The sequence below is a fragment of the Phragmites australis genome, chromosome 17, assembly GCF_958298935.1.
Source record: "Phragmites australis chromosome 17, lpPhrAust1.1, whole genome shotgun sequence".
In the NCBI taxonomy this organism is placed as follows: domain Eukaryota; kingdom Viridiplantae; phylum Streptophyta; class Magnoliopsida; order Poales; family Poaceae; genus Phragmites; species Phragmites australis.
In genome coordinates, this window is record NC_084937.1 from 28,390,760 (window position 1) to 28,416,442 (window position 25,683).

Sequence of the window (25,683 nt, forward strand, 5' to 3'; positions counted from 1 at the left end):
TTTTCTGGCTGAATGTCAGAGAGTTCGGTTATCACTTTAATCTGATCACCATCCTGAACCATATTGCGGAGTATGAACCATATGTGTCGCTTTTTTAGAGAGAGAGAGAGAGAGGGGGGGGGGGGGTTGTAAAAAAATTTGAAGGTCTAATTTACGTGAGCCGGTCTTGGGACGAAAAATAAACATGGGCCGTTTAAGGCTGGCAGCAGATATGTCCAGTCAGCCCAGATGAGCCCAGTCGATCTTAATATGCTGGAGAACGGAAGCGGCCTGCTGCATATTTTCTTTTGAAAGCCACAGCCCACATGTGGACGATTACATCAGAAAGAAGAGAGTAGGTGCTATCCAAAGTTCAGTTACAGGCATGCCATGCGTTCCTTTGCTAGTTTGTATTTTGATTTTTAGTACATGTGAGCGAGATAATGATGCTATATATCTGATTAATTGAACTTGATCATCGTGCTTTAATTTGTTCCACTGAGCCTGAACATCTCTTCCTTGGGAAGTACAGCATGCAACACAGCCACACAGGGCACAGGCAGCACGTCGTCTGCGCAATATCTACACGAACGAACCAAGACGGTGCAAGAGACGTTTCTTCTACAGTTCCAGTTCCACTAGCTACAAGTCCTCGAGGCTGAAAGACTCCGACGAAGCTGCGCTAAACGAGGGCGGCACGATCACAGACGAGGACACATTGAAAGACCCCTCCTGGACGCCCGTCTCCACGGCCTCGTCGACGTCGTCAGCGCCCCAAATAATGTCTCCAGCTTCAAGCACCGATGGCGACGGCGGCGCCTCCGTCCGCCTCGGCACGACGAAGCTCGGCTGCACCGCGCGCTTCACGTGCATGGTCTCGGCCTCAGCGCCGCCGCACTGCTGAGGCGGCGCGAGGGTCGGCTGCTGCCAGTGCCGGAACACCGCGGCGAGTGCGAACTGTTCGCCCACCGCGGCGCATGCCGATGCCGTGGCCCTGCCCGCGGCGGCCGCCCGCGCCATGACATGCTGCAGGTTCTTGCTCAGCCTGGCCCTGGCCACCCCGGCTGATCCATGCCGGCCGCGGTCCGCGAAGTTGGTGCGCGTGTTCTCCCCGCGCAGCGCACGGGCCGCCTCGTCGTAGGCGCGCGCCGCCTCCTCGGCCGTGTCGAACGTGCCGAGCCACAGGCGGCCGTGCTGCGCCGAATCTTTGATCTCCGCGACCCACCGCCCCGACGGCCGCTGCCGGACGCCAACGAAGCGGCGCTCGCGGCACGCTGCCGCGGCGGTCGCAGTGGCTGTCCTGCCGCTCTCCTGTGCCGCCATGCGCGCGTCCTCGTCGGATATATAGCGATCTAGCTAGGTGGAGCTACCTCGAGAGCGCCTAGCGATATTGTCTCGATCGAGTTCACACTCCTGCTATCTTTTCTCACCTCGTGCGTATATATACAGCTGAAGGAAAACATGTGTGCAAGTCCACCAAAGAGTGGGAAGGTATCTACAACTTAGCTCAATTTCCTTCGATGACTTTGTCGTTTCCCTGGTTCGTTTGCGCATGACGCCTTGCGACGAGCTACTAGCTCCTGGTCGGATTGGCGTGACATGGACATGCCGCTTCTCGATTAACAAGTTAACCGCATGCAATTATTGGCCATTTGGATGCGAACAGAATGTTGTTTAGTGAGTTCAAATCTTCGTGTTTATTGCCCACATGATTGCCCACCCGTGTTCTGCGGTTTTTTTATAGCACCACACTAGCTTGTCGTGCACTTGTGCTCGATGAAGTGAAGCCTTGTCATCTTCCGGTGTTAGAGGCTCAACAAATTTGTGCGCATGTACTCAACAAATGACTCCAAATGATCTTCATAATTTTCAAGCTGTGGCAATTTGTCATAGTCTCCAGATTCAATAATTTTAGCTTGTTCAACATGTGGATGTTTGTCCTTAGCTTCCTTCTCCACATTCTTGCTTTTAAACCTGAACACATCAACAATCATCGAGTTTTGTGAACGCATCTCTCCTCTGATCCATCCAACAATGTCACACTGCTCCCGCAAGGCTATTTTGAATACCGCAACATCATCTCCTAAGTCATACGACTGGCAAGCATTGTGTATGCCTGATAACACAGTCACCCTTAACTATGGGAGGTTTTAGGAACCGATGGTGCCCTATTCAATCATGGAAACTCTCTGCCAACTCATTGTTTTCTATATTTCTCAACAACTCATCAAACTCTCGAAGATAGGGAACCTCGCAGCCATGGGAAGAAAACTTTGACGGGACTCAATCTGCAATAGTGATAAAATCTCTCTCCAAAGACTTTCTCAACTTATATGAACCTGACCGGCCTATTGTAAACTGTTGTGAAGGTTTTTTATGATGAAAACGTCCCATTAAATATCTTAATATCATAAGTAGTGAAACTGTCATTCTATGATAAATCAATCTTGTGTTTCCCAATCTTATGCCATAGAATCTCTCCTGCAACAGAAGGGTACACTCGGTGTACGTACGATTTTTAATGATACCCCTGGCATTCCATAGACTTTCATTGCTTAAAGAGTAGAAATATGACTTAGATATTGTTTCAACATTTCGTGGCTGCAAGCATACAAATTTTGTCAAGACATTTCCCTATCATGCTAGTTGAGCTAAACAGGTTTGTGCACTTACCTCAATGGAAGTTCAAGGAATTTCAAAGTAAGCTTAGGATTTAATTCGGTTGGGCATGACTGCTTCATGAATGCTCTCGCGGCTGCTGCCAACCTCTTCTAACCTATTGCGTGAGAAATACAGTCTTGAGCATCCAATGGAATAAATTGGCTAAAAGAAATCAATTAAAAAAATCACCTCTTGTAGCCATGACACACTGACATATCAAGGTTTCTTTAGTATTGTCGAATGTGTGAATAGGGCATATGCAGTACATAAGAAGATGAACCACTACTGAGAATGCCCTTCAACTGGTAGTGATAATATGCTTTGCTTTCTCCATGACATACGAACCTAATCATATTTGTAATGACAATGAGAATTATGCGACATATGTGTTAGGGAATGGTCTCACAAGCCCCTTTTGGAATGTGAGTTAAAGATCCCGGGTAAACATTATTTACTAACAAAGTATACATTTGTGTTATTTCAGAAAATGCTTGATGACAAATGGACCCTTTGGGCAAGCGACTAAGTCCTCCAGAGTCCGATTGAAGGCCTCCCCACGTCGCCGCGAGGAAATCCCCCGAAGAGAGCGCCAAAGCTATCATCACAGGCGAAGCCTCTAGTGGGCCTTCGGAAGGTCAACCGAAAGCCAATTCGTGACGCCACGATGAAGCCAACTAAAGGTACGTACATCGAAGGTCCCATCTGCAATAGACACTCGGAAGCTCGGGCGAAGGGGCGGGTTCGCTGGAATCCAAGGATAGTGAAGGGTACAGTTGTAAATGTGCTAATGTATTTAGGATTGTACTAAAATACCCTCGAATATGCCGGAAATATGACAGATAGAGGAGTAAAGTTATAAATTATAACTAGAAGTGATTGAGTACGGGCTATAAATAGGTAGATTCTATAACTGAAAAGACAAATGATATTAACGATGTTGCATAATTTTCCATAAGCGTGTGCCACATTAGAAAGCCTTTGGTTCTCTCTAAGAAGCCAAAGGTCTGTCCTCGTGTTCTGTAACCCTAGTTCCTAACAGTTGGTGCCATCCGTGAGGACCGAACATTCCGAAGTCATGCCACCCAAAAACAAGTCGAATCCACTTGGTACATCAACAACATTGCCGGAGCAACTGATTCTAGTGGGGGCTTTGGACGAAACACACCCTTCGGTGGTGTCGGAGCCGGTCAACACTTCGATTAGTGGAGCTAACGGCAACCAACAGGGACATGATGGTGTGAATGTGGTGGTCTCAGGCGATGGCGAAGCTCATCACAAAGAAGCTCTCTAGGAAGATGCAAATGCAACAATACGAAGGGTAGAAGCTAACCCTTGTGCCTGCTTTGAAGCTTCGGCAGAAGAAAGGGGAAGACACATCTTGTTGAAGAGCTTGATGACTTCGATAGCTTGGGAGAGTACGAAGACGAAAAAGAAGAAACTGAGGAAGAAAGGGCGGCTAGGCTAGAAACCAAAGAATTGGAGAGACAAATTGCGTAGAAAAAGCGTACGCTGGATGGCTCGATAGTGAGTCGGAAGGCCACTGAGTATCACCGTCAATCTGACAAGGCCAGAAGAACTTTGGACAAAATACAAGAAGAAATCAACAAGTTGCAGCCGAGGGGCGAGCAGACCCTCATGATCACTCCGTCAGCATTTACAGTATGGCTAGTGCAAGACCTCCAGCATAGGCCAGGCACTGGAGATCTAGAATCATCACTCTCCGTCAGCTTACAAAACCAGCCATACCCTTCAGGCTTCAAGATACCGAGGGTGATGATGTTTGATGGGGAGTCATATCTAAAGGAATTCATTATGAGTTTCAAGGCAGCAGTTGAATCCATTGGGGGAGATGACACAACGCTGACGAAGACCTTTGTTTTGGCGGTCAAGGGGATAGCAAGGTTGTGGTACTCCACTTTACCTCTAAGATCCATTTACTCATGAGAGCAGTTGCGTAATGCCCTTTATAGTAATTTTTAAGGCAATCGAGTAGAGAAGATCACAATCGGTGACCTCTTCGTAGTCAAGCAATAGCCAGCAGACACGCTGCAGAACTATATGCATCGATTTGTGCATGATCACTGGCAGACGAAGGGTTTGAGCGAAGATACTATCATCGATGTCGCTATCCAGGGTATCATAGGCTTCTTACTATGTGTTCAGGCAATCAGGCTTCGGCAAATAGAAGATAAACATAATAGAAGAGAAACATAAAAACTCTAGCTAAGCCCCGAAGCGGCAACAATCCTGAATCAATTTGAAAAACATCTGTTTCATTTCCTCAGATAAAAAACATGATGTTGTTCTCTGTACAAAAATGGCCACATAATTTACGCCGGCCAAAAGATTAAGACATTCACTATATCATGTACAACAGTGGCAGAAATATTGCGAGGCTGACCACAGGCCGGCTTTCTGTCAGTCGAAAAGGAGGCGGCGTCGAACAGACTTGGGCAGCTTCTCGTTGAGGTCTCTATCTGAGGATTTTCGTGAGGCTTCCTTCGATGTGTGGCCTTCTCCAACCGTCTCCTTCCCAGATTCGATGTTCAGGCCTTTCTTCGAGCGGTAGAAGTCCTTGATGCTAAGCTGAGCTCCGCTAGGTCTTGGGCCTTTAGGTGTTTCGCACACGCTATTTGCTAAGTTCAATTTGGATTTTCGTGCTCTTGATTCTGCTTCTTTCAGCCTCTGCAACAATTAAGCGTGTGTTAGCTGCAGTGAACCCAAATTAGACATAAACATGGCAATCAGGGCCTAAATTAGAAGCCATCTACATGCATTGTTAACCTAAATACATGTATGCTTACATTTCATATGGCATCACTACTGTCTAACCTACCCAGATAGCTCGGAACGCTCTAACAAGACCAAATGCACAAAGACATAACTAAAACTTGGGTCTACGTTTTAAGATAAACAAATTGCAGACCCAGACCCTTTTACAAGAAAATGATTTCTGGAACAAAGAGTTAAAAGTGTCCTGGAAGTGTAATGCATATTTTAAATCATCATAGTGAAGAAAACAACCAATGCCCACCTGTTCTTCCTGAAATCTTGCTGTTTCCCTAGGAAATGCAGCACTGACAAGTTGAATGTCTTCATCAGTCAATAAAAAGGAGCAGTTATTATCAGTTAGCACTTGTGGAGCATCTGGCTCGTCTAACAACTCAGGAGATTCATTAACTACTGTAGCATCCTCGTCGTCATCATCGTCCAACACCACTACCTCGCTACTCACCTCCCCTTCCATTTCTGGCTTCTTGGTGGATACATTTGAAATCATACCATGAGTAGCTCTCATCCATCTGACCAAGTAATAAGGGTAACCATGCCTTATTTTAATCCGTTGAATTGAATGGAACTCATATTGGTCATAAAGAAGCAAAGGTTTAGATGGCGATGACGCCACCTCACGTAAATATATGGTCGATAACATAGGAAGCATCATTTGCCGAATATAAGATGGCTCCCAGTTCTGCTTATAAGTTAAGAAGTCAATCAAAGCTTCGACATCAGGCTTATTCCAACTAAGCAAGGGAACACCATTTTCTGCAAACAGGACAATGAGTTTCACTTAGAAGATATCAACAAGGTCAAACTATTAAGACCACCGTTAAAAGAAAACATGAATAAGCAGAATTCCTTATTTTAATGCTTTGCCATACTGACTTTACCTTTATCCAAATTGTTATCACTTAAATACAATTTAATGATCTCCTCATTCGGAAAATTTGTCTCAGCAGCTATTCTTTTGCAGACCTTGATTTGCCAATTTTCATGTCTTCTCTGCTCCTTTAGATTGCATGCATAACATTCATATTTCATGACAAAGTTACTGTTAATATTGAGATAAAATCCAACATAAACCATTAAAGGGAATTGAACAGGTAAAACATATAATATCTTATGAACAGAAGGCATCAGAATCCTCAAAGTTTGGTTAAATAAATTAATACAAAAGCCGGTGGGTACAAGAACAAGAGTACGAATTTGAAATAAATATTAAGAAACTTCGGTAGCTCACAGGATCTCTGACAAAAACTACCACAAAAAATGCTATACTATAGAAAAAGTTAGACTACCTCGTCACAACTAGGACATTCACATTTGAACCCAGCTGGTTTTTCTATGCAATTCTCTAATGCTTCCACTAAGCAATAATTGCACCCAACCTTGCTATGATTTTTCTTGCTGCCTGGGTGACCACAATGTGAGCAGTGCGGTGATCTCACAATTGGGCTTTTTGTGGACGGTGATGGAAGATCATCAATATGTGGCTTGTCAAATCCTTCAAGGAATGGATAAACCCCTCTACCAATTTCATATAACCTGCAGAATAATAGATAAGATGATAAACTTATGAAATGCAATACCAGGGAAGATCATTCTGCTAAAAAGTACAAGAATTTCACACTGCAGTAGGATACATACTTTTCTAAAATGCAATCTTCATCAAATAACTGCACAAACCGAAGTGCAGTCTCAACACCAAAACCAGGCACCCCATGCAAATCATGGTCACTGCCAATAAGAAGGGCCATGGCTATCATTTGTTTCCTCTTCAATCCAAGACCAGATTCAATGTCTGCTATGTTGTAGCACTCAAAAGGTTCCTGCAGAAAAGTTGCTGATCATGACACCATAGTGCAGGGGTAATGAAGCAAATCATTTGCTGGGGTTACAGATCTACGGTAGGTTACTTACCTTACAATTAGATTGGAGGACCTTTATGACAGTCTTAGCACCAAAGAGGAAAGCATCACTGTCTGCAGTGATGCATGCATCTACATGACCTTCGTTATTCAACAGAGCGCAAAGGGCTTCAGCTTCACCATTTGCCCGCAGTACAGGCATTCCAAGATATTCAAGCAGTTCCTAAAAATTACAGAAAATTAACCGACTTACAGACAAGGCATATATTTACATGAGGTGGAGTCATCTCTATTTAAACCATTGCTTCTTTATGACCCATATGAATTCCGTTCAATTCAACCGAATTAAGATAAGGGCATCATAAGGCATGGTCACCCTTATTACTTGGTCAAATGGAAGAGAGCCACTACTGGAAAGATTTCTGGTGTATCTAGCAAGAAGCCAGAAATGGAGGGAAGCGAGGTTCTGGTGTTGGATTTGGATTAGGATGTTACAGTGGTTTGTGAATCTCCTGAGCTATTTGACCAACCAGATGTTCCGCAAGACCTAATAACCAAATTAAACCCTAGATTGCACAAAGGATCACAACATTGCCAACATACGGGAACTCACCACGCACTCCTCCACGTATCGCGTGACAGCAGCATTCCGCCCTTTAACCGGTGCCGTGGCCGCACTGGACTCCGCCTCCGTCCCTGTGCTCGGCAATGCGGCCAGGTCCATCCCAGAGCCTCGGAAGAAGCGCGCAGCCCTCGCCTGCGACTTGAGCGGCGACGGCTCGCCATCCACCACGAACACCGGGAAAGCACCCATCTGCAGCATTTTTGTAGATTCAAAGCAACGGAATGGGTGAATCCAACTTGCAAGACAGAGCCCGGGCACTAAAGAAATCGAGCACATAACAGTAACTAATCCCAACAAGATTAAATCTTTGGGAACACAAAGTAGTAACTGCACAGTGCAGAATCGCATAAGGCCAGGCCAGGACACCACACACCAATTCAAATCGAGAAACGGGCGGCAGTCAGAAACAAGAAGGGGGGAGGGGAACCGAGGGAAGGAGGCGGAGGGAGGGGAAGCGGGGGCAACCAACCGAACCTTGGCGAAGAGGGAGAGGGTGCGGAAAAAGGTGTTGCGGAGGTGGGGCTTCCGCGCCCGCGGCGAGCGCGCCAGGATGGCGGTGCTGTGGGAGACGACCCAGAAGGAGAGATCGACGGCGACGCGGCGGCCGCGGAGGTACCCCGCGCCCTCGTGGCGCGCGTAGGGCTTCAGGAGGTCCCAGAAGCTGCCCCCCACGCCCATCTCTCTTCTCCCGCCGGCGGCGAGGCAGCGACGGGCTCGGTCGGCCGCGGCGTTGGTCGTGGCAGAAGGTTTAGGGGTGGGACCGTGGGAGCGCTGCTCCGGCGCTCGTAGGCGGTGCCGTGGTGCTGGCCTTGGCAACTCGCGTGCCTCGCGGTGGCTAATGGGCTGCCTCGTGCAGTCGTGGGTTGGGTCTCCCGTTAAACTCGCGGGCCCGTCGTGCCATTGCAGGTGGGCCTGGCCGTTTTCGTCCCTCCTCTCCTTTTCCTTTTTGAAGGAGAGACAGAGAAGCGCTATTGCCTTCAGTATTTCGCGGCCCAAAATCTAAAATTTAATAACATATGTGATCATATTTATTAAAATAGATAATATATTATCATATTTATAATTTTAGTATTCGTATTTGACATCTTATTTATTAAAAACTGACTTACAGTATTTCGTACGTCGAATAAACGCGAGCCTGACCATATTCAACACACGATGTGCCAAATATGATATAACCTCATATATCGAAAATTAGGCGTATTCAGTAAATGAACTGCCGAATATAGGCTACGTGCCGTATTCGGCACCTTGTATGCCAAATGTAGCATATACCGACTACGGGCACTTTTATGTTGTCATTTTATGTCGGGAACCTCATGTGCCGGTACATGCCATATTCGATATATGAGATCTCAAATATGGGCTACAGTGCCATATTCAGCACATCGTATACTAAATACACCTGATTTTCGATATATGATGTGCCAAATATGGTTGGATCTGTGTTTTTTCGGTGTATGGTGTACCGAAAGTCAGTTTTTGGTAAATGAGGTGCCGAATATTAATGCTAAAATTGTAAAGACAACGATATGTTGTCTATTTCGGTAAATATAATCACGTATATTGTCTAATTTTGGATTTTAGCCATATTTCATGCGAACATCTGTTATATAAAATCTCAAAAATTCAAATAATTTATTCACTTTTACCATATATCCTTGTCCTCTAACCACAACGTCTTATTACCGTCTACATATATGTGATATGTTTACCAATATAAATAAATAAAGAAGTTAGGAGGAAAATTAATAGATAACTTATGTGACGATGACTATTGCATAACTGTCATATCTGAACACCTTAGGAGGAAAATTAATAGATAGCTCGTTCGATAACTGAAAAACTAAAGCGGCCCGCGTCACTGTCGCATCTGTTCGCTGCAAAAATTGAAGCTTTTCTTGGCGCTGATGCAGCGTGCTATGCTGTTACTGAAACATTCAGTTTGCGTCGTACTACGATCTTATCGTTATGAGATTGACATTTATTTCAGAGAAGTGTAATGCCGTGGAACCACTGGTACCTTCGCCCTCGTGTTCTGACTTTTGCAGCTGGACTTCGCTGAATTGGAATGTATTTTTCTAGGTAATGGCAGTTGCGTGCCTACTAAAATACTCAGTTCGTGCCACTCAAACCCAGAAATCTTTGGAACCAGCTGGTCATTGAATGGATCACCGATCCGGGGAGTGTAATCTAAAGAAGACATATGCCACAAATCCTTGATGGTTGTGAACTTTGTGTTGGATGTGAATTCATTGATGTCGTGTGAGATATGGAGGGTGATGTGTAAAAATGGGTGAAAACTATTTTAGTAGGGGCAGGTGGGGTAGTACTTTAGATGAGGATACTTCTGGGGGCTTGAGTCACCTCTGTGGTGTTCAGTGTCAAAAGATACATGTCATGGCTACTTAAGGACCAAGTCTTGCGCCGTCATGCTTAGCCACCCAATGCAACTATGCATTATGAATGAGTATGAGTTGACTTTTCTTCACCGGATTGAATTGGGCATCACACTAGGAGGCTGAGAGCAACGAGCAGTCAAGTGGTCATCTGTCCCTCTGTTTGGAGGTTTCTAGAACCGTCCTAGGCTTAAAAAGGGGCTGAACTTTGGTACATGGACTCTAGCGCTTAGGGGTAAATCTCGTAGAAAAGTCTAGTTGGAAAGGTGATTGAAGTGTCTCGGTTTGATTCACTCTTCTGCTTGCAACGATTGGAGGCTGAATATATCGTGTGGATACAATATACAGCCTCTGCAGAGTGTAAACTTATTCGAATAGTCGTGTCCACGGTCATAGACATGTGAAGCATCAACGTCACTTGATTAGGTGGACTAGATGTTCGTGTGATGAGGTTACATGCTCAATCCGCTAGGAGTTTGTGCATCAGATGTGATGATAGGAACTACGGAGCAAGCTGTGTCCCCTCTCAGGACCAAAAAAATCCTAGATATAGCTTATTAGCTGGCTTTGAACTATTAAAACTTTTTTTAAGGCTATAGTAGATGACATAACTGAATATTTGCATAAATTGTTTTACGCTTAAAACTAAATCGTAAAACTTTATCCTTGATTTACCCCTTTATGCATCTATCAACACCATGGAGTAGTATAGGGCTTGCTGAATACCTTCTGTACTCACTCTTGCTGTCATTTAAATGAGCAAGCTGATGCTGACTTTGCCGGAGGTGAAGGCAATGATGAAGAGTAGTCTTAGAAGTCATGATCGCACCCTAGCTACTAGTGACTTTGGGTCTTGCTTCCCGCTGTGTTTTGTTGGCCGCTAGGCTAGGTTTATAATATACAATATGGTTTGTAACCTTTTGTACTCTGAACCTTAATATGTACATACGAAGTCTGACTGTGGTACTACAACTTCTATACCGTGCATATTAGCTGCTTGATCCAGAAATTGATACAGAAGGTACATGAGATCTCGTGATTGGGGCCTTACAGAAGGAGTCAGCTATCACCGGGTAGACCACGTGTGCTGCCATGACAAGGAGCACCTTCGTCTCTTGGTGCTTTCCTGATTTGACGTCCCCAACCACTCTGGCATCTAGCTCACCGGACGCGGCATCTCCAACTCCAACCCCCTGAAGCTAGGTACACCCCCTCTCTTTCTCATGCTATAGCGGGGAGGACTACTACCTCCCCAGCGCACATGCTCCTCCAAACCCCGGTCCTTGCATGTGTTCACATGAGAATGATGAGGCAATTATACTGGGAGTTAGAGGTGTGCAAATGCGAAGTAGCGACACACAGGAGGTTGCTGGGGCACAACTAATGGTGCACAAATGTACATGAACTGTGATTGTCCAAAAGACCATCGCTAATAGCACAAGAGGTCCATTAATGACATCATATTCATATGCTTTCATGTGCTCATATCCACATGTTTTAGCACCAATTGTACTGCCACTACTTCATGAGTAATTCTTGAGATTGGTTGTTGTAGCCAATCAATAGATCTTTTGGTCCACATAATTGCAATGGTAGCTGTGCCTTTTTCATTTATCCAGGGATTGGAAAAACTAGCCCAATTTGACGCATCTCTTTTTGACATGTACTACTACTCTATAACTAGAATAGATCGCTCATATGCCTATTTCAGTGTAGTCTTCAGGTCAATAAAAAAATTGCGCTCCCACATATATCAATATTTTTTATAATGGTTTTTTTTGTTAATGACTATGGCCATACTGAGAGCACTATGTGCCAGACCTATGATGTTATTTGCCTACCCAAAATCAAGAGATCTCATGCCTTCCTCTCATGGCATTATATAGTGTGTTACAACAAGATGTAAGTATATAGCTTGTGTAGATTAGCAATTAGAATCAAGATCCAACTATATCTTCTGTAGGCTAGCAATTTCAAGTATTTCATGGATCTTAATTATTTAACACTCTTGTTGAGTGTAGTTGTAACAATATTACTTGTGCAATTTTGCTACAAAACTCTCATTTTGTGATGTACTGAGTTTGCTTCTAATTTTATGTTCTCTATATTCTACAGAGCATAGTATTAGTTGAAAACGTTGGATCTTGAAGCCCTTCTGTCGGTGACATGGGAACCAGGGGTCCCCGAGTCCCGAGACCAGGACAACAGAATGCCACGTGGCGTTTTCCCTCGGGGATTATCTCCCCGAGGTCCGAGAAGATCCAGTTCCGGGAGAGGGCGCTCGGGGCCATGAATAGTGGTCCCCGATTACCCGAGTTCCTCGAGGACCCGAGAAGACACAGTTCCGAGAGAGGGCGCTCGGGGCCATGAACAGTGGTCTCCGAGGACCAAGAAGGGACATATCCAGGAGGAGGCACTCGGGGCTATGAACAGTAGTCCCCGAGCACCCAGAGTTCCTCGAGGACTTGAGGAGCCCCTTGCCAGTGGACCCCACAAGGGCTCAGCGGTGAGGTGTCAGTTGGTGAAAAGCCCGATGCTGCCTGACACTTCCAACCACTCCCCCACGCCTGTTGTCAGTCCCTGCCAACTCCCGTCAGGGAGGCATGGGGGCATTTAATGCAACGGGTTCCATCGCGCGTCATACGACGCGGCTCGGAGATATCGTCACTGGGCTCGAGGCTTATCGCCTGCCCCCCTGCTGTGTCAGGCCTGCTCTGACCGAGAGGGCATGCGGGGTGGTTCGGCAGTTGCCCGGTGGGCCCCCCTCCTGCGAATGGCTAAAGCCGTGCGTAATAGACAACAAGACCGGACGGGGGCGCATTTTTAACCCCCGTAACATCAAGCTACAGCCCATAATGGTTGCTTTCCATTTATGACTCATGGGGACTCGTGCCTTCCTTTCTAGGCACGCCAAGCTCCCCCCCTGACGGTATAAAAGCAGGGGGTGCACCCCGACGATAAGGACGAAGTTTTTCAGAACCACAGGCTGAGAAGTTTTAGAAGACCAAGGCAAGTTCAAGAAGTTCAACAGACGCAGACAAGCTAACGAAGACATGACACACGAAGCTCTAGACTTAGACAAAAATTATTGTAACATAAGAGATCCTCAGAGAAGCATTCACAGAGCATTTATAGCATACATATAGGAGTAGGGTATTACGCTCTGTGCGGCCCGAACCTGTCTAAATCCCTCGAGCATTTACTTCACTAGCATCCGATCACCCGTCCCGCCTGCATCTCCCATATACTCTCATTTAATTAGAGGTAGATTCAGAATCATCCCCCGATCGAATCTCAAAGGGGGTCCCTCCGGATCCCCGCTTGAGGAGTTCATCCTCCGACACATTCCATATACAAAATTCTTCCAAAGGTAAGCTCCGTATTTTCTCTCTAATTTGTTTGTTTTTCTTTCTTTGTGCCCTTTGTCTTTGATAACCATTAGAGATTAGTATTATGGAATTCAATTGGATTAAGATTACTTAGAATATCTATAAGGTTGCAGCTTAATTCTTATGTTAGTATGTAGGTTTTTTTTGCTTAATACAGATTGTGTGGTCCTATATTATATTCCATACAGTTTAACCTTTTGTCTTTAGAATGAATTTTGTCCCTAAAGATGTACATCCATCAAAACTTTACTGGTACTGCCTGCCAATTGTTTGACTAAATGCCTATGTCGATGTCGTGGTAGTGTGTCACCCGTACTTGTTGAAACTCTCTGACTAGACCACTGCGACGAGGCACGCTCTGGGTCCTGGGACCACTTTTGCCTTCATATGCATCTGCGTCCTCTACCATGACCATCTCTCGAGTTCTTCCTCCATGAGTTTCAAGTAGAAGTTGACAATAATAATTCTAAGAGCATAGCTGAAAGTTGACAATAATTCAAGCAAAAGTAAATGTTTCGACAAGTTTTGTTTTGCCTTTGAATATTGGATTATTGTTTTTTTTCATGTGGACTTATCCTCTTGGAAGGTTGTATATGTGTACTTGTACTGAGTCCTGACTACTGAAGCTACTATATTGTCTAGGCAAGGTTTTTGCATTGGCACAATGTGCAAACATGTGATGCATAGTTTTCATGTTTATGGTTCTCTTTTGGTCTTAGAAGGAATTATCAACAAGACATCTTGCAATTGATAATGACAATAGTTCTGTGGCATGTCCACTTCTACGAGCCAAACTATCATTAATCTATTAGCTAATGTCTATACTATTTGCAATCAAACTATTTAACTTATTTACTTTTGCTAGATCCAGAGAGCTGCATTAGAACATTACATTGTTCTTTATGTATCAATTTTTTTATAGATACATGTGCACATTATCAATTAGCTTGAATTGGATGACAAATCAGAAATTTGCAATGGCAAATATGATTTATTCCTAATCTAGGATCATTCATATTCAAATATAAATGCACTAAATACCTAATGGTCTGTCACTTATTGTCATATTGAAACTATATATCATTTATGGCAATTGATTGACTATTTTTATTATCTTTATGATCATCATGCCCTGCTACAAAACCGAGTTGATATACTATGATGGTGTTAGAATGAATTGATCAATGAAGGCCGAGCTGCTGTTGCACGCATCCAAGCTCTAGGCCGCATTGCTTGCCAAGCTCAAGCTGGTGCACATATACTGAGCTAAATGTGTGCAGTATAGGTGAATACAACCAGACAAGGGCTAGCAAGTGACATAATATATTGTTTAATTCTTTTTATGCCTTTGTAATACGATCTCCATTGATGCTTGATTCTAGCTGCTCATCTGGTATATGTGCTTGTCGACAAAGGGTATGTTTGAATCTTTCGCGCACCTTGGCTCGTCAAACAAGAAGAGGCAAATCAAGAGAGGCAAAGCTGTTTGGTTGGTTTCCTTGCCATCTCCTCTGCTTTTGTCCTTGATCACTTGTCAACATAGCAAAGAAATGAAGGCATAGCAAAGCCATACAATAGAAACAAGTACACGAACTGAGCGAAAAATTGATCAAAACCTGGTGCTAAACTATTGAAACCACTACCAATTGCATCAAGTAAGCAGGGAATCCAATAACGGTTCAGTGTCCTAGCAAATTGTCATCTTATACTTGACAGAAGTACGATTGTGTTATCCGTGTCTTAGTAGGCTTCGGGGACAGCAGCTAGCTTCTCCAATTGAATAAAGATTGTTGCAATATCATGATGTATGTCGTCGTGGAATTTTTGAAAACCAAGCTGACATAAGCAAAATTGTGTTTAAACATTATATCATAAGCAAGTCATTTAAATACTTTTTTATATTCCTTCAATATTGGTTTTATGCTGTTTAACTTACATGAATTTTATGCTATTTAACTTACATGAGCACTTTATGAGAGCAACGAGAAGACATATATGAGTATAAGGTTTCCAATTATGCCACATCATTTTTATTACCTTTTCGATTTTGTTTGAAATGCAACACACGAGTACTCTGTTAGTCTAAATATAGATTAATGATTAGTCTAGTGTTTTGTTCACTGAACACACCTACATATACTATTTCTACTGAGAATTTAATATAAAAAAAGATAAGCACATGTGCTGAGCATGAGACTCGAAGCACATGTCAGCATAGCCTGACAAGATCTACCACTAGAATCCTAACCACGTGAGCTATGCTTAGCCAGGTGCCTTATTTCTTAAAAACACGTTACTCATTACACTTCTGATTAGGTATGCCAGCGACAGTAACTTTGGATAAACTGGACTGGTTCCAACGGATTAGTAAACTATCGTGTAAAACCCCCCATCTAAACTGATATTTGGTCTGACATATAATTTGTATCTTTCCCACACCATCTGTCTAAAAGGATTCACGTGTTTCAAACAATACGTAAACTGGTTAAATGCCGTGGAAATTATGCCCAAATTACAATGATACAGACTATTTGCAACGCAGGAATTTACACTAACCACCAACAAATAATTCGGTTCCTTAAAAAATAAAAATTATTTTTCCGTATTTTAAGCAAGACATTACATACCACGATACTCTTGAGGGAATTTCAAATGAGATTTTTTTAGTGGATTAAAGAGTTGTTTGGTTGTAAGCTCTAGAGTGTCAAGCTAAATATTGGTCATGGCCAAAGTCAGAATAATATTAAAATTTGATAAAAAAAATAGCAATTTGATTTATAATCGAGCTAAAATTTAGCAGCCTCGCTAAAACGCGGGTAGCCAAATTAATCGTTCAAAATTCGTCACTGCTACTACTAGTCGTCTAGGTATTTTCCACCTAGACGACTCCCGTACCACCTGCCCCACGCCACTCGACCCCCAGATCGCATCGCATCGCATCGCCCTCGCCCGCCGATTACCCCGCGGGACCGGAGCATGGCGTCCGCGGCGGTGGTGGACGCCGGCGACGCGCCGGACCCGACGGTGCGGAACCTCCTCGAGCAGGAGAGCCTCAAGTGGGTCTTCGTCGGCGGCAAGGGCGGCGTCGGCAAGACCACCTGCAGCTCCATCCTCTCCGTCCTCCTCGCCTCCGTCCGCCAGTCCGTCCTCGTCATCTCCACCGACCCCGCCCACAACCTCAGCGACGCCTTCCAGCAGCGCTTCACCAAGTTCCCCACCCTCGTCCGCGGATTCTCCAACCTCTACGCCATGGTAAACCAAACAAAAACAAATTCTCCTCTTCCCGTCGCACCGGCTCCAATCCACACTTCTCGCTGGAGTATCTCTTGATTCGGCTCCATTTCGGGGGTATATGCGAGGATTGGATGGGCAGACTGCCTGGCCTGGTGATTGGCTAGGATCGTAGCTTTATCGAATTTTCAGGAGGGGAGCGTGGTGTGGTACCGTACTGCAGTGCAAGAGGAGGGGCAGCATGCAAGTAGAAATGTCGCACGTTGCCCTTAAGTTTCTAAATGTTAGACAATATATACCATAGGGGCTTGTCCAGGCTATTCGAACCGGAAAGTTTCCAGTTCTGGTAGTTTGGGTTTGTGCTGTTACTTTGTGTTATGTGGGTCACTGGGTTGTTGCTCAGTGATGGAACCTGTATGTTCATGAATCTTTCCAAACGCGGATTCCTCTTCTGCTTGAATAACATAGTGCTGATTTCCTCATTATTTTTTTCGTTGAGGATGGAAGTTGAAGATTTGGTGGGTGACCTGTAGATAACAAGTACCTGGTCTTTAGTAGTTTTCTTTTGTATATGTTCTGCTGAGATTAACAAGAAATAAGGTGGCTGGCTTATAGAGGAAAAATACCCATTCTCTAACAATTTCATTTAAAATATGTTCCACTTGGTAGGTAGAAAATAAGTGTTTGACTAGGTGCCTGATCCTAGCATTATTCCTCCTTTTCTTTTCTGTTATATTTTTATCCATGTTGAACATGATACTGTTACAAAATCTTTCAACAAGGCGCCTCAATTCCTTCGTATGTTACTTTCATTATTCTGACTCTTTCTTTGAAAGAGGGTTTGGCTCATTTTATTAGAACCAATTTTTGGCTCAGCGACCTCATTTCAACAATTAATTTGCAGGAAATTGATCCAAAGGTAGAAAATGATGATTTATCCAACGAAGGAATGGAGGGATTCCTTTCAGAACTAACAAATGCAATTCCAGGAGTAGATGAAGCTATGAGTTTTGCTGAAATGCTAAAGTAATGACCAATTACTTCCATTAGCATCCATTTTGTAGTTCAGCTGCTACCTTTTTCTTCCACCTTTTCAATGTGTGTCCAAGAAATCCAGGAAGTTAAGATTATGATTGTATCGTTGTTCTTCTAAACAGTGGTTATAACTAGCTATGCACTGCCTGTGTACTTCTTGATTTCTGGCAACTATTTAAATATGATTCCCCCCCTTACTGCAGATTAGTCCAAACAATGGATTACTCTGTTGTGGTTTTTGATACTGCTCCCACAGGGCATACTTTACGTCTGCTGCAGTTCCCAGCAACCCTAGAGAAAGGTCTCGAGAAAATGATGGAGTTGAAAAATAGATTTGGCGGTCTTTTGAATCAGGTATTCTTTATATATTTCAAGCTACCGGAAAACTATAATTGCTGGCAAGTCATTAGGGCATGTATTTCAGATGTCTTTTGCTTTTTGACTGATGTTATTTTGCTTTTCTAGGAAAAAAATGTTATCTTATCAATACTTTAATCATGGTTGTACTTCTATAAATTATGACAAAATAACAATCACAAATAGAAGAAGCCTGTGCTCAACTCAATAGAACCTGAGCACCAAGCTTTAAATGGACTTTGATTTTCCAAGAAATGTTGGTGTTTCAATATTTAAAAATGATATGATAGGATGAGTTCTCTTTGGACCCCCCCAAAAAAAAGGAAGATTGACTTGACGACATAGTACCTCTGTTCATATTGAAGCTCAATGGTAATATGTACATGATGCGAGCTTCCTCATGTACAAATGTTTCATTGGACCTACTTAGATGGAAACAAGCAAGTAGCTAATACAATAATAATATCATTTGGCAGGCCAGTCAATTGTTTGGTCTTGGTGATGATCTGAACGAGGATGCAATGCTTGGGAGACTCGAGGGTATGAAGGACGTGATCGAGCAAGTGAACAAGCAATTTAAAGATCCAGTAAGACTACCAACCTTGTAAACAAGCCGATATGTTCCTTTATCTACTAATAAAACAATCTATTTATTATGTGATTTTCAACAATTCTTGTGAGTTAAAAGATATAGTCCCATCTTGTGAACACATGGGAAACTCATGATTGTGAAATTTGGAATTTATAATGGTGTGTTATTGCTCTTAAATTTGATCAAATTTGTTAATGTAAAGTGCAAGTGATAGAACTGTATCTTGATTCACAGTGCATGCTCAGAACAAACAATTTGTATGGTTACTGTACAGAGCAACTTTTAACAGCACATTAGCTGCTTGCTGTGTAAGTCACTCTGGAATAGCTTCTTCACTTGTCCAATTTAAGCACACGAGAGCACTACTGGGTAAACATAATATGACCAACCATGCTGGATTATCTGATCATTTCTACTCTTGATTGTCTTTTCAGTGCATCTTTACATTATTGAAACTCCTAATGTTCTGTCTAATTTTTCTTTTCATTTTCTCAGGACTTGACAACTTTTGTATGTGTTTGTATCCCGGAATTTCTTTCATTATATGAAACAGAGAGATTGGTGCAAGAGTTAGCAAAGTTTGAGATTGACTCACACAATATTATTATCAATCAAGTTATTTTCGATGAGGAAGGTTAGTACAAAATCACCTTATGTATCAAATTTACTGGCTTGAAGCTTTCTTGGAAATATAAATATGCCACATTCACTTTAGAATTTCACAAGGATCTATCTTCAAGCAAAGAATCATGTTCTCATGAACTCTGGCTAAAAGACCTAGAGATTCTGTATTTCAGAAGAAGCTTTCTGAACACAGGACAGAACACATAATTATTCATTTTGGCTATTTGCAGTCCCTGTATTGTTTCAGTAATACTCAATTTTCATTGCTTGCAGCTGTTGAGTCAAAATTGCTAAAGGCACGGATAAAAATGCAACAAAAATACGTTGATCAGTTCCATATGTTATATGATGACTTCAACATCACCAAGCTGCCCTTGCTTCCAGAAGAGGTAAGTAATCCACCAGATCACCCCATCACTTGTTGCAGCTTATGATATTTGTCAGTGCCTGAATATACGTTCCTTCAGGTATGTGGTGTTCAAGCTCTGCAGAACTTTTCCCAGCACTTCATTAGACCATACAAGCCTGCTCTGAAAAGGGGCACCATCGAGGAGCTGGAGCAGAGAATATCTATACTGAAATCGGCACTGCAAGAAGCTGAGTCAGAACTAGATAGAGTTAGGAAGGGGAAGCAGGCAGCATGATCCTTGTTCACACGTCAAGGTGTGTGGAACTTGACAGAAACCATCAAGGAAATGGAATTGGAGAGAAACACTCGAATTTTTGTGTCATTACACATACTCTGGTTAATTAGCACGAGATAGATGTGCTCTTTCGCCAGTTATTTGGGTGCCTGAGGATCGGTACCAGAATCCATTATCCTGATTCCTGATACTGTTTGGGCAAGGGATGGATTTTTTAGAGGTACTCTGGGTTTGGTTGGTGCTGGTTTCATTTAAATGATTCCAAGCAACAGTTTGCAAGTTGAGTTGTCCACTTATCCTCTTGGGTGGCTGTTTGATTTTGGCAGGTGGACCCTACTGAACTGTAAACTTGAGCTGCATTGCTAGCTCCTGAAGCCTCACAGTCACACTCTCACCGGCATCCGATAGCCGATAGAAAGTACAGAGAGCACCCATGCAATGTTCAAGTTCAACACGCCGGCGTGCGTGAGCAGCCCCAACAATTGTCCACAGCAACTTTGTTTCGCTCGGCCTGGCCATGGTTAGCTCAGGCGGCGTCCGGGAGGTGTCGCCGCCTCACGGGGCAGCCTCCGTTGCAGAACTATATTATTTTTCAAACTAATCTCTGGGAAGTCTAACCAATGAACAAAATACGAACTAAAAGAAACGACTTTGAATTTCACTGGTCACTGTTCAGATGAATACAAAACAAATATCCGCAGCAGAAAACAATTATTTCAGAAACAAACTAGGCTGGAAATTCTAACCATAACAGTATCAAAGTACAGAGCACGACGAGCAACAGCGCAGCGAACTAGGAGTTCATGGCATGCCACTAATGGCCATTTGCGAAGCCGTTGCAGCACTTAGCTTTGCCTGCGACAGTTTCCTCGGCCGCCTTCTGATCATAGAACCTTCGGTACATGGAATCAACCCTGGTGAGATAGAACGCCCCTGGCGGCAACATGCTCGCGTCTTTGCTCGTCTCGAAATCCTTAGCGCCGTATCGGTGCTCCATCAGCTTCAGCGTCTCAATAAATTTCTCAGGTAAGGTCTGTTTGCAGGGGTTAGGAGAAAATAAGTCAGCGTAGTGTAAAGACGAATACTGAAGGAGCATAAGCTTATAATGAGTGAATGATTATGCAGGAATCCAAGGGCTTACCTCATGTCTCGACTGAAGCTTCTCTGTGACATCAAGCACTGATGCAATGTTTGATAAACTGAAGGGGTGCTGGCCATTGTTTAGCCTCAACGAAAACATAGTGGATGTCAAGCCACTGCCGTAAGAGAACATGACAATTCTTTGGCCATCCTGTAATAGCACAAGTAGCTAGTTATCAGGATCCATGAATGACAGATACAAAATAGTATGACAAAGAATTAAGATACAAGGCTCACCAGGCTACCATGCTCGTTATACAGTACAGATGCCAGTGCAGCATAAAGGGATGCTGTATACATGTTGCCAATTTGTTTTGGAAGCAGAGTCGACGGCTGAACTTTGATATCATACAAGTGCTTCGCAACTTGTTGTGCGGCCTGGAAATTTGGCAGAAAAAAAACTTCGTCAGATCATAAATTTATCACATGACAGCATTTATGTATAATGATAAAATACCTTTTCCAATTCGCGACTCTGGTAGCTCTCTTCACCAGTCAAATTTGAAAAAGGCTGGAGCTTCTCTTTAGCATCACCATCAACAGAGCTAGCAATTAAGTATTAAAAAAATAGTTAAAAAATCATCTTGGACTTAATGCGTCAAATAAATAAGAGTAACCTGCATCAGAAATTTGAAAATTCTCTGGGAACTGATACCTATAGATTGTTTGGCTTAAGAAAAATCTGAAAGTGGATCTCAACTTCTCTCATAAAGGGGGGAAATTTCAAGAAGGGTGCAAACCTGCAGTTGCGCATGAAGTCATTGTAGTAAAGTCGAGCAAAACTCTTCTGCACAAGCTGTAACAACAGAAGAAGGGAATTAGCAAATCTCACAAGGTCATGAAACTAGAAACAGCAAAAAGGTAGATTTTCGGAGCAATTATGTATCTTCATTTGCTCGATTTTTTTTTGTACCTTCATCAAAAGCAATCTGTAATTTGTATCGTACCTTGTTGTATGGAGAGTGGAACACAAAATATTCCGCATCAGAAATTGAAAATTGTTTCCCCACAATCTTCTCGTACCTAGTTTCAGAAATTACAGTGGGGCATAGTGGAAATTTTATTTGGTGAAAGCAAATATGATTAACATTAAAAGGGAAGGAACAAAGGTGCAGCAGCTCACTTGCTGCAGAACTGTCTGTAGCACGAGTCTAGAGCCATCAAATAGCATGTTTGGGATAGTTTACCATCAACAACCTGCAGTGAATCTGCTGTTATAAGAAAAGAAAAAAATGAACTCTAATATGGATATCCAGAAACATGCCATTCATTAGGGGAAAAGAACCCCTCCCATTATGTGAAGGGCTTGACATGTATATGAAAATTAAGTATAAATGGTTTGGGAATCCAAAAACTAACCGGATATTCACTTGCAAGATCAGGCTTGTAGAAATCATAAACATGAGCCATGTGAGAAGCTCTAAATTTACTCTCGAATGAAATAGGAGCATTAGGACCAATGAGCATTGCAATAGCAGCAGCGCCCCCTGTTGGACGAGCTGGCCCTTCCGCGTAAACCTGAACATCACAATAATCAATAGCACAAAATGGCAGAAGTGATTGCATGTTCCACCAGAAACTAAAGATCAACCAATTAGGGAACTTATGCTTAAAGGGAAGGTTGGATGACAAACCGCGCTGTCCGTGCAAACAACAAGACCATAGCGTCCATCCCAGGAGTTACTTTCGACCCAATTCACGCAATTTAACAGGGCTGCAGTCCCACCATAGCACGCATTGCTGGAGTCAACTCCTTCAATGTCGGTATTACCACTTTCCTGCGTTTTGGGAACATATGCTGACAAGAATTAACTTTTGGGAAAATAGAAGAATTTTGGTAATGAAACTTCATTTCATAGACTTAATTAGCACATTCTTGTGCGCTTTTTACAAGATTGAATCAACAACCTCGAAGATTTGCATCAGCCAAGTCTTGATGGATTTGCTTTTGTCTATTACTGTCTCACTGCCAACCTCCAAGCGACCAATCAGCTTCGGATCAATCTTGTACTTTTTCAGTATGGAAGTGACGACAGTTAAACTGCATGAAAAGTAACTCTTTCTTGAGTATTGAAATCACAAACGGTAAATTATATCCATAAAAGCAAATGCATATTGCAACGATTGAGCAACTCCTTAGAAAACTGAATGTATGCATCTACCTTACAACACAATAAAGGCATCGGAAAAGGAATACCGTGACATATAAACAAAAAGCTAACGGTTAAAAAAAGATCATACCTCATTGAGATGACATCCTCCACCTCGCTGCAAAAGGCCATGCAATCTTGCCCAAGACCAATGGTGTACTTCCCTTTGCTAGCTCCGTCATGAGCCTCAAGTACTTCCTGCATTCAAGTCATCAACAGTGAGATTATTGAATCAAAACGCAATTTCTAATTATTGTTAAACACCAGCTACCCGGTTCTTCTCCTGTGTTACTTGAAATTTCATCCTTTCCCATTTTTACTAGAACTTCCCAGGACAAACTTGTCAAGTTCATTAGGTTAGGGTACCCCTTATGCCAACAATCTTAGCCACATTTCTCACCATGCTTTGACACATCAAGCGGCATCATTGCACTGCACTGCAGTCACGAAAGATTTAACCTTTCCACAATAGTTACAGCACTGGCGGCACCACGGACCACCTCGATCCGAAATTCTAACCATGTGGCTACAGACTCCCGTCAATTCCTGGAGAAGCCTAATCCTCCATCACAAACCTCCCAAGATCTCTCGTGATCGCAGCGCATCGTCACGAAAAACCCATCATCCCCCACGCCGCAATGCCGGGGGGTCCCGGAGCCGCGGATCAGACTCACACAGTCACACTAACCTAGCCGCCGTCCTTGCGGTCTATCTCTCCACCCAGCCGAAGGAAACAGCAGACCAGGAAGGAAGCACAGGCATGGATTGAAGGTGGGGAGGAATTTCACCTGCTGCACGCAGGTGGGCGGGAAGTAGATGTCCATGGCGAGGATCCCGACATCCTTGCGGTCCATCTCTCTCTCTCCACTCAGCCGAGGCGCCTCGATCAACTCCCACCCTGGCCGCCGGTCGTCGCTCGTGCGCTCCACTCAGACGGAGCACGTCGACGCGTGGGCTCTTCTCTGGCCGGGAGCTGAGCTGCGCGCCGGCGCCCTCGTTCGTGGCGGAGGAACCTGTCTTCGTGGACTACACGCGGCTCTGGCTGGCTGCGGGTTGGGGAGGGGGCCGGGTGGATCTATATATTTCTCGAAATTTTCTGCGGCGTCAGCGTCAGCATCAGCTCTGCTCGGCGTGGCGGCACATCTGTTGGATCGCTGCGAGATTCCGGCACAGCACGTGACGGGGGCGAGCCGGACACGACAACGGCTCGATGCGGGCCGGGTCGAGGGCCAGCTGGACTGGACGGCCGGGCCGGGGCCAGCCCCGGGCAGGCGGCGTGCGCTGCTGAGATTTTTTGAGTTTTTTTTTTATTTTCATAGGAGGATAGGGTAATTTTCTATGTGCCATCCTATAAAATGAAATTTTTTATTTATTACTGTATCTAATTTTCATTCTTTTAAAAAAAAATATATTTACCTTTAGAGAGGAGGACGACGAGAATAACAATAAGGTCGTAGTGCCTACGTGGATGCTTGTGATGGGGATATAGTCCCCTGCTTACTCGTCCTCCTCGCCCTCAGTGCTTTTTCATTCGGCCCGCTCTTGCTTTCAGGAAAGGTTTAGGCTCAAGCCCCACCGTTCTTTGCCGCCAACAACTGTATCAGATGCCTTCGTCCTTTTTCTAAAGGGTTAATATGTCTTTTCTATATATCATATGAACGGACGTGATGAGTAAGAAATAAAAATTAAAAATAATAATAAATAAGAAAGTTCGTTTGATAAAATGATACAGAGAAACTTACCTTATCTTTGAACAACAAATAAGGAATTTTGTCACCTATTTTGCCTGGTCAAGTGGTCAGCGCGCTGGCGGGCGGTAACGCTAACGCCTCCTCGCGACACCGTTTTCTGCCCGGCAGGCAGTTCGTGCACGGCCAAGACGTGCAAAGGCGCTCTACTCCTGGAACGTCGTTGATGCTTCGATGATGATGGCCGGCGTTGACGCTGTGATCGCAGCCGATATGTTGTGACCGAGTGGTGACGGGCCAAGATGGCTTTGTTGCCCTATTTCACACGATCTGGACCCGAACAAGCCACGAACTCGCGGCTAGGATTTTTCTTCGGTTCTGCATTTGTTACTTTGCATCGGCTCTTGCGTTTGCCCAGCTAGCTACGAGCTTGTCCAAACGACACTGCTGGACCTGTCCCTGGGCACACATTTCTCTCTCTTTTTTTCAAGAAAGGTTGAGATATATTAATCAAACAGGC

At 43.8% G+C, this 25,683-nt stretch overlaps 4 protein-coding genes across 5 annotated transcripts; 1 reads left to right on the top strand and 3 right to left on the bottom strand.

The window, feature by feature from the left end:
• Positions 1–429: 429 nt before the first annotated feature.
• LOC133897861 (ethylene-responsive transcription factor 4-like) lies at positions 430–1,369 on the bottom strand. The gene has a single exon (XM_062338690.1). It carries the CDS (start codon positions 1,300–1,302, stop codon positions 622–624), a length of 681 nt encoding a protein of 226 aa, XP_062194674.1. The 5' UTR covers positions 1,303–1,369; the 3' UTR covers positions 430–621.
• Positions 1,370–4,892: 3,523 nt separating this feature from the next.
• LOC133897704 (flap endonuclease GEN-like 1) lies at positions 4,893–8,761 on the bottom strand. Of its 2 annotated transcripts, none has more exons than XM_062338512.1 (8): positions 8,389–8,761; positions 7,903–8,103; positions 7,342–7,512; positions 7,069–7,250; positions 6,720–6,966; positions 6,312–6,423; positions 5,675–6,186; positions 4,893–5,325 (listed from the first exon to the last, which is right to left on the bottom strand). In XM_062338512.1, the coding sequence occupies exons 1-8, from the start codon at positions 8,590–8,592 to the stop codon at positions 5,059–5,061; spliced, it is 1,896 nt and encodes a 631-aa protein (XP_062194496.1). In that variant the 5' UTR covers positions 8,593–8,761; the 3' UTR covers positions 4,893–5,058. The 2 variants fall into 2 exon arrangements, with proteins under 2 accessions (XP_062194496.1, XP_062194494.1); XM_062338510.1 differs by having other exon boundaries at positions 6,312–6,429.
• Positions 8,762–16,575: 7,814 nt separating this feature from the next.
• LOC133896780 (ATPase GET3A-like) lies at positions 16,576–20,275 on the top strand. Its single transcript, XM_062337408.1, has 7 exons — positions 16,576–16,954; positions 17,838–17,959; positions 18,172–18,322; positions 18,802–18,912; positions 19,413–19,551; positions 19,815–19,930; positions 20,009–20,275. The coding sequence occupies exons 1-7, from the start codon at positions 16,679–16,681 to the stop codon at positions 20,183–20,185; spliced, it is 1,092 nt and encodes a 363-aa protein (XP_062193392.1). The 5' UTR covers positions 16,576–16,678; the 3' UTR covers positions 20,186–20,275.
• A 547-nt stretch (positions 20,276–20,822) lies between these two features.
• LOC133896779 (hydroxymethylglutaryl-CoA synthase-like) lies at positions 20,823–24,588 on the bottom strand. The gene is made up of 12 exons (XM_062337406.1): positions 24,264–24,588; positions 23,567–23,673; positions 23,234–23,366; positions 22,960–23,103; positions 22,685–22,843; positions 22,449–22,522; positions 22,273–22,348; positions 22,066–22,121; positions 21,783–21,870; positions 21,563–21,703; positions 21,327–21,476; positions 20,823–21,218 (listed from the first exon to the last, which is right to left on the bottom strand). Exons 1-12 carry the CDS (start codon positions 24,327–24,329, stop codon positions 21,000–21,002), a joined length of 1,413 nt encoding a protein of 470 aa, XP_062193390.1. The 5' UTR covers positions 24,330–24,588; the 3' UTR covers positions 20,823–20,999.
• Between the last annotated feature and the right edge of the window lie 1,095 nt (positions 24,589–25,683).

Excerpts from the sequence above, each read along its gene's own strand:
- LOC133896779 (XM_062337406.1), bottom strand. The coding sequence starts at position 24,329 with ATGGACCGCAAGGATGTCGGGATCCTCGCCATGGACATCTACTTCCCG. Across the intron at positions 21,704-21,782 it reads AGAGTCGCGAATTGGAAAAG|GCCGCACAACAAGTTGCGAA; the intron begins GTATTTTATCAT and ends CCAAATTTCCAG. Across the intron at positions 21,477-21,562 it reads ATAACGAGCATGGTAGCCTG|GATGGCCAAAGAATTGTCAT; the intron begins GTGAGCCTTGTA and ends GTGCTATTACAG.
- LOC133896780 (XM_062337408.1), top strand. The coding sequence starts at position 16,679 with ATGGCGTCCGCGGCGGTGGTGGACGCCGGCGACGCGCCGGACCCGACG. Across the intron at positions 16,955-17,837 it reads TCTCCAACCTCTACGCCATG|GAAATTGATCCAAAGGTAGA; the intron begins GTAAACCAAACA and ends ATTAATTTGCAG. Across the intron at positions 18,913-19,412 it reads ACAAGCAATTTAAAGATCCA|GACTTGACAACTTTTGTATG; the intron begins GTAAGACTACCA and ends TCATTTTCTCAG.
- LOC133897861 (XM_062338690.1), bottom strand. The coding sequence starts at position 1,302 with ATGGCGGCACAGGAGAGCGGCAGGACAGCCACTGCGACCGCCGCGGCA.
- LOC133897704 (XM_062338510.1), bottom strand. The coding sequence starts at position 8,592 with ATGGGCGTGGGGGGCAGCTTCTGGGACCTCCTGAAGCCCTACGCGCGC. Across the intron at positions 6,967-7,068 it reads GAAGATTGCATTTTAGAAAA|GTTATATGAAATTGGTAGAG; the intron begins GTATGTATCCTA and ends ATTATTCTGCAG. Across the intron at positions 5,326-5,674 it reads CAAGATTTCAGGAAGAACAG|AGGCTGAAAGAAGCAGAATC; the intron begins GTGGGCATTGGT and ends TAATTGTTGCAG.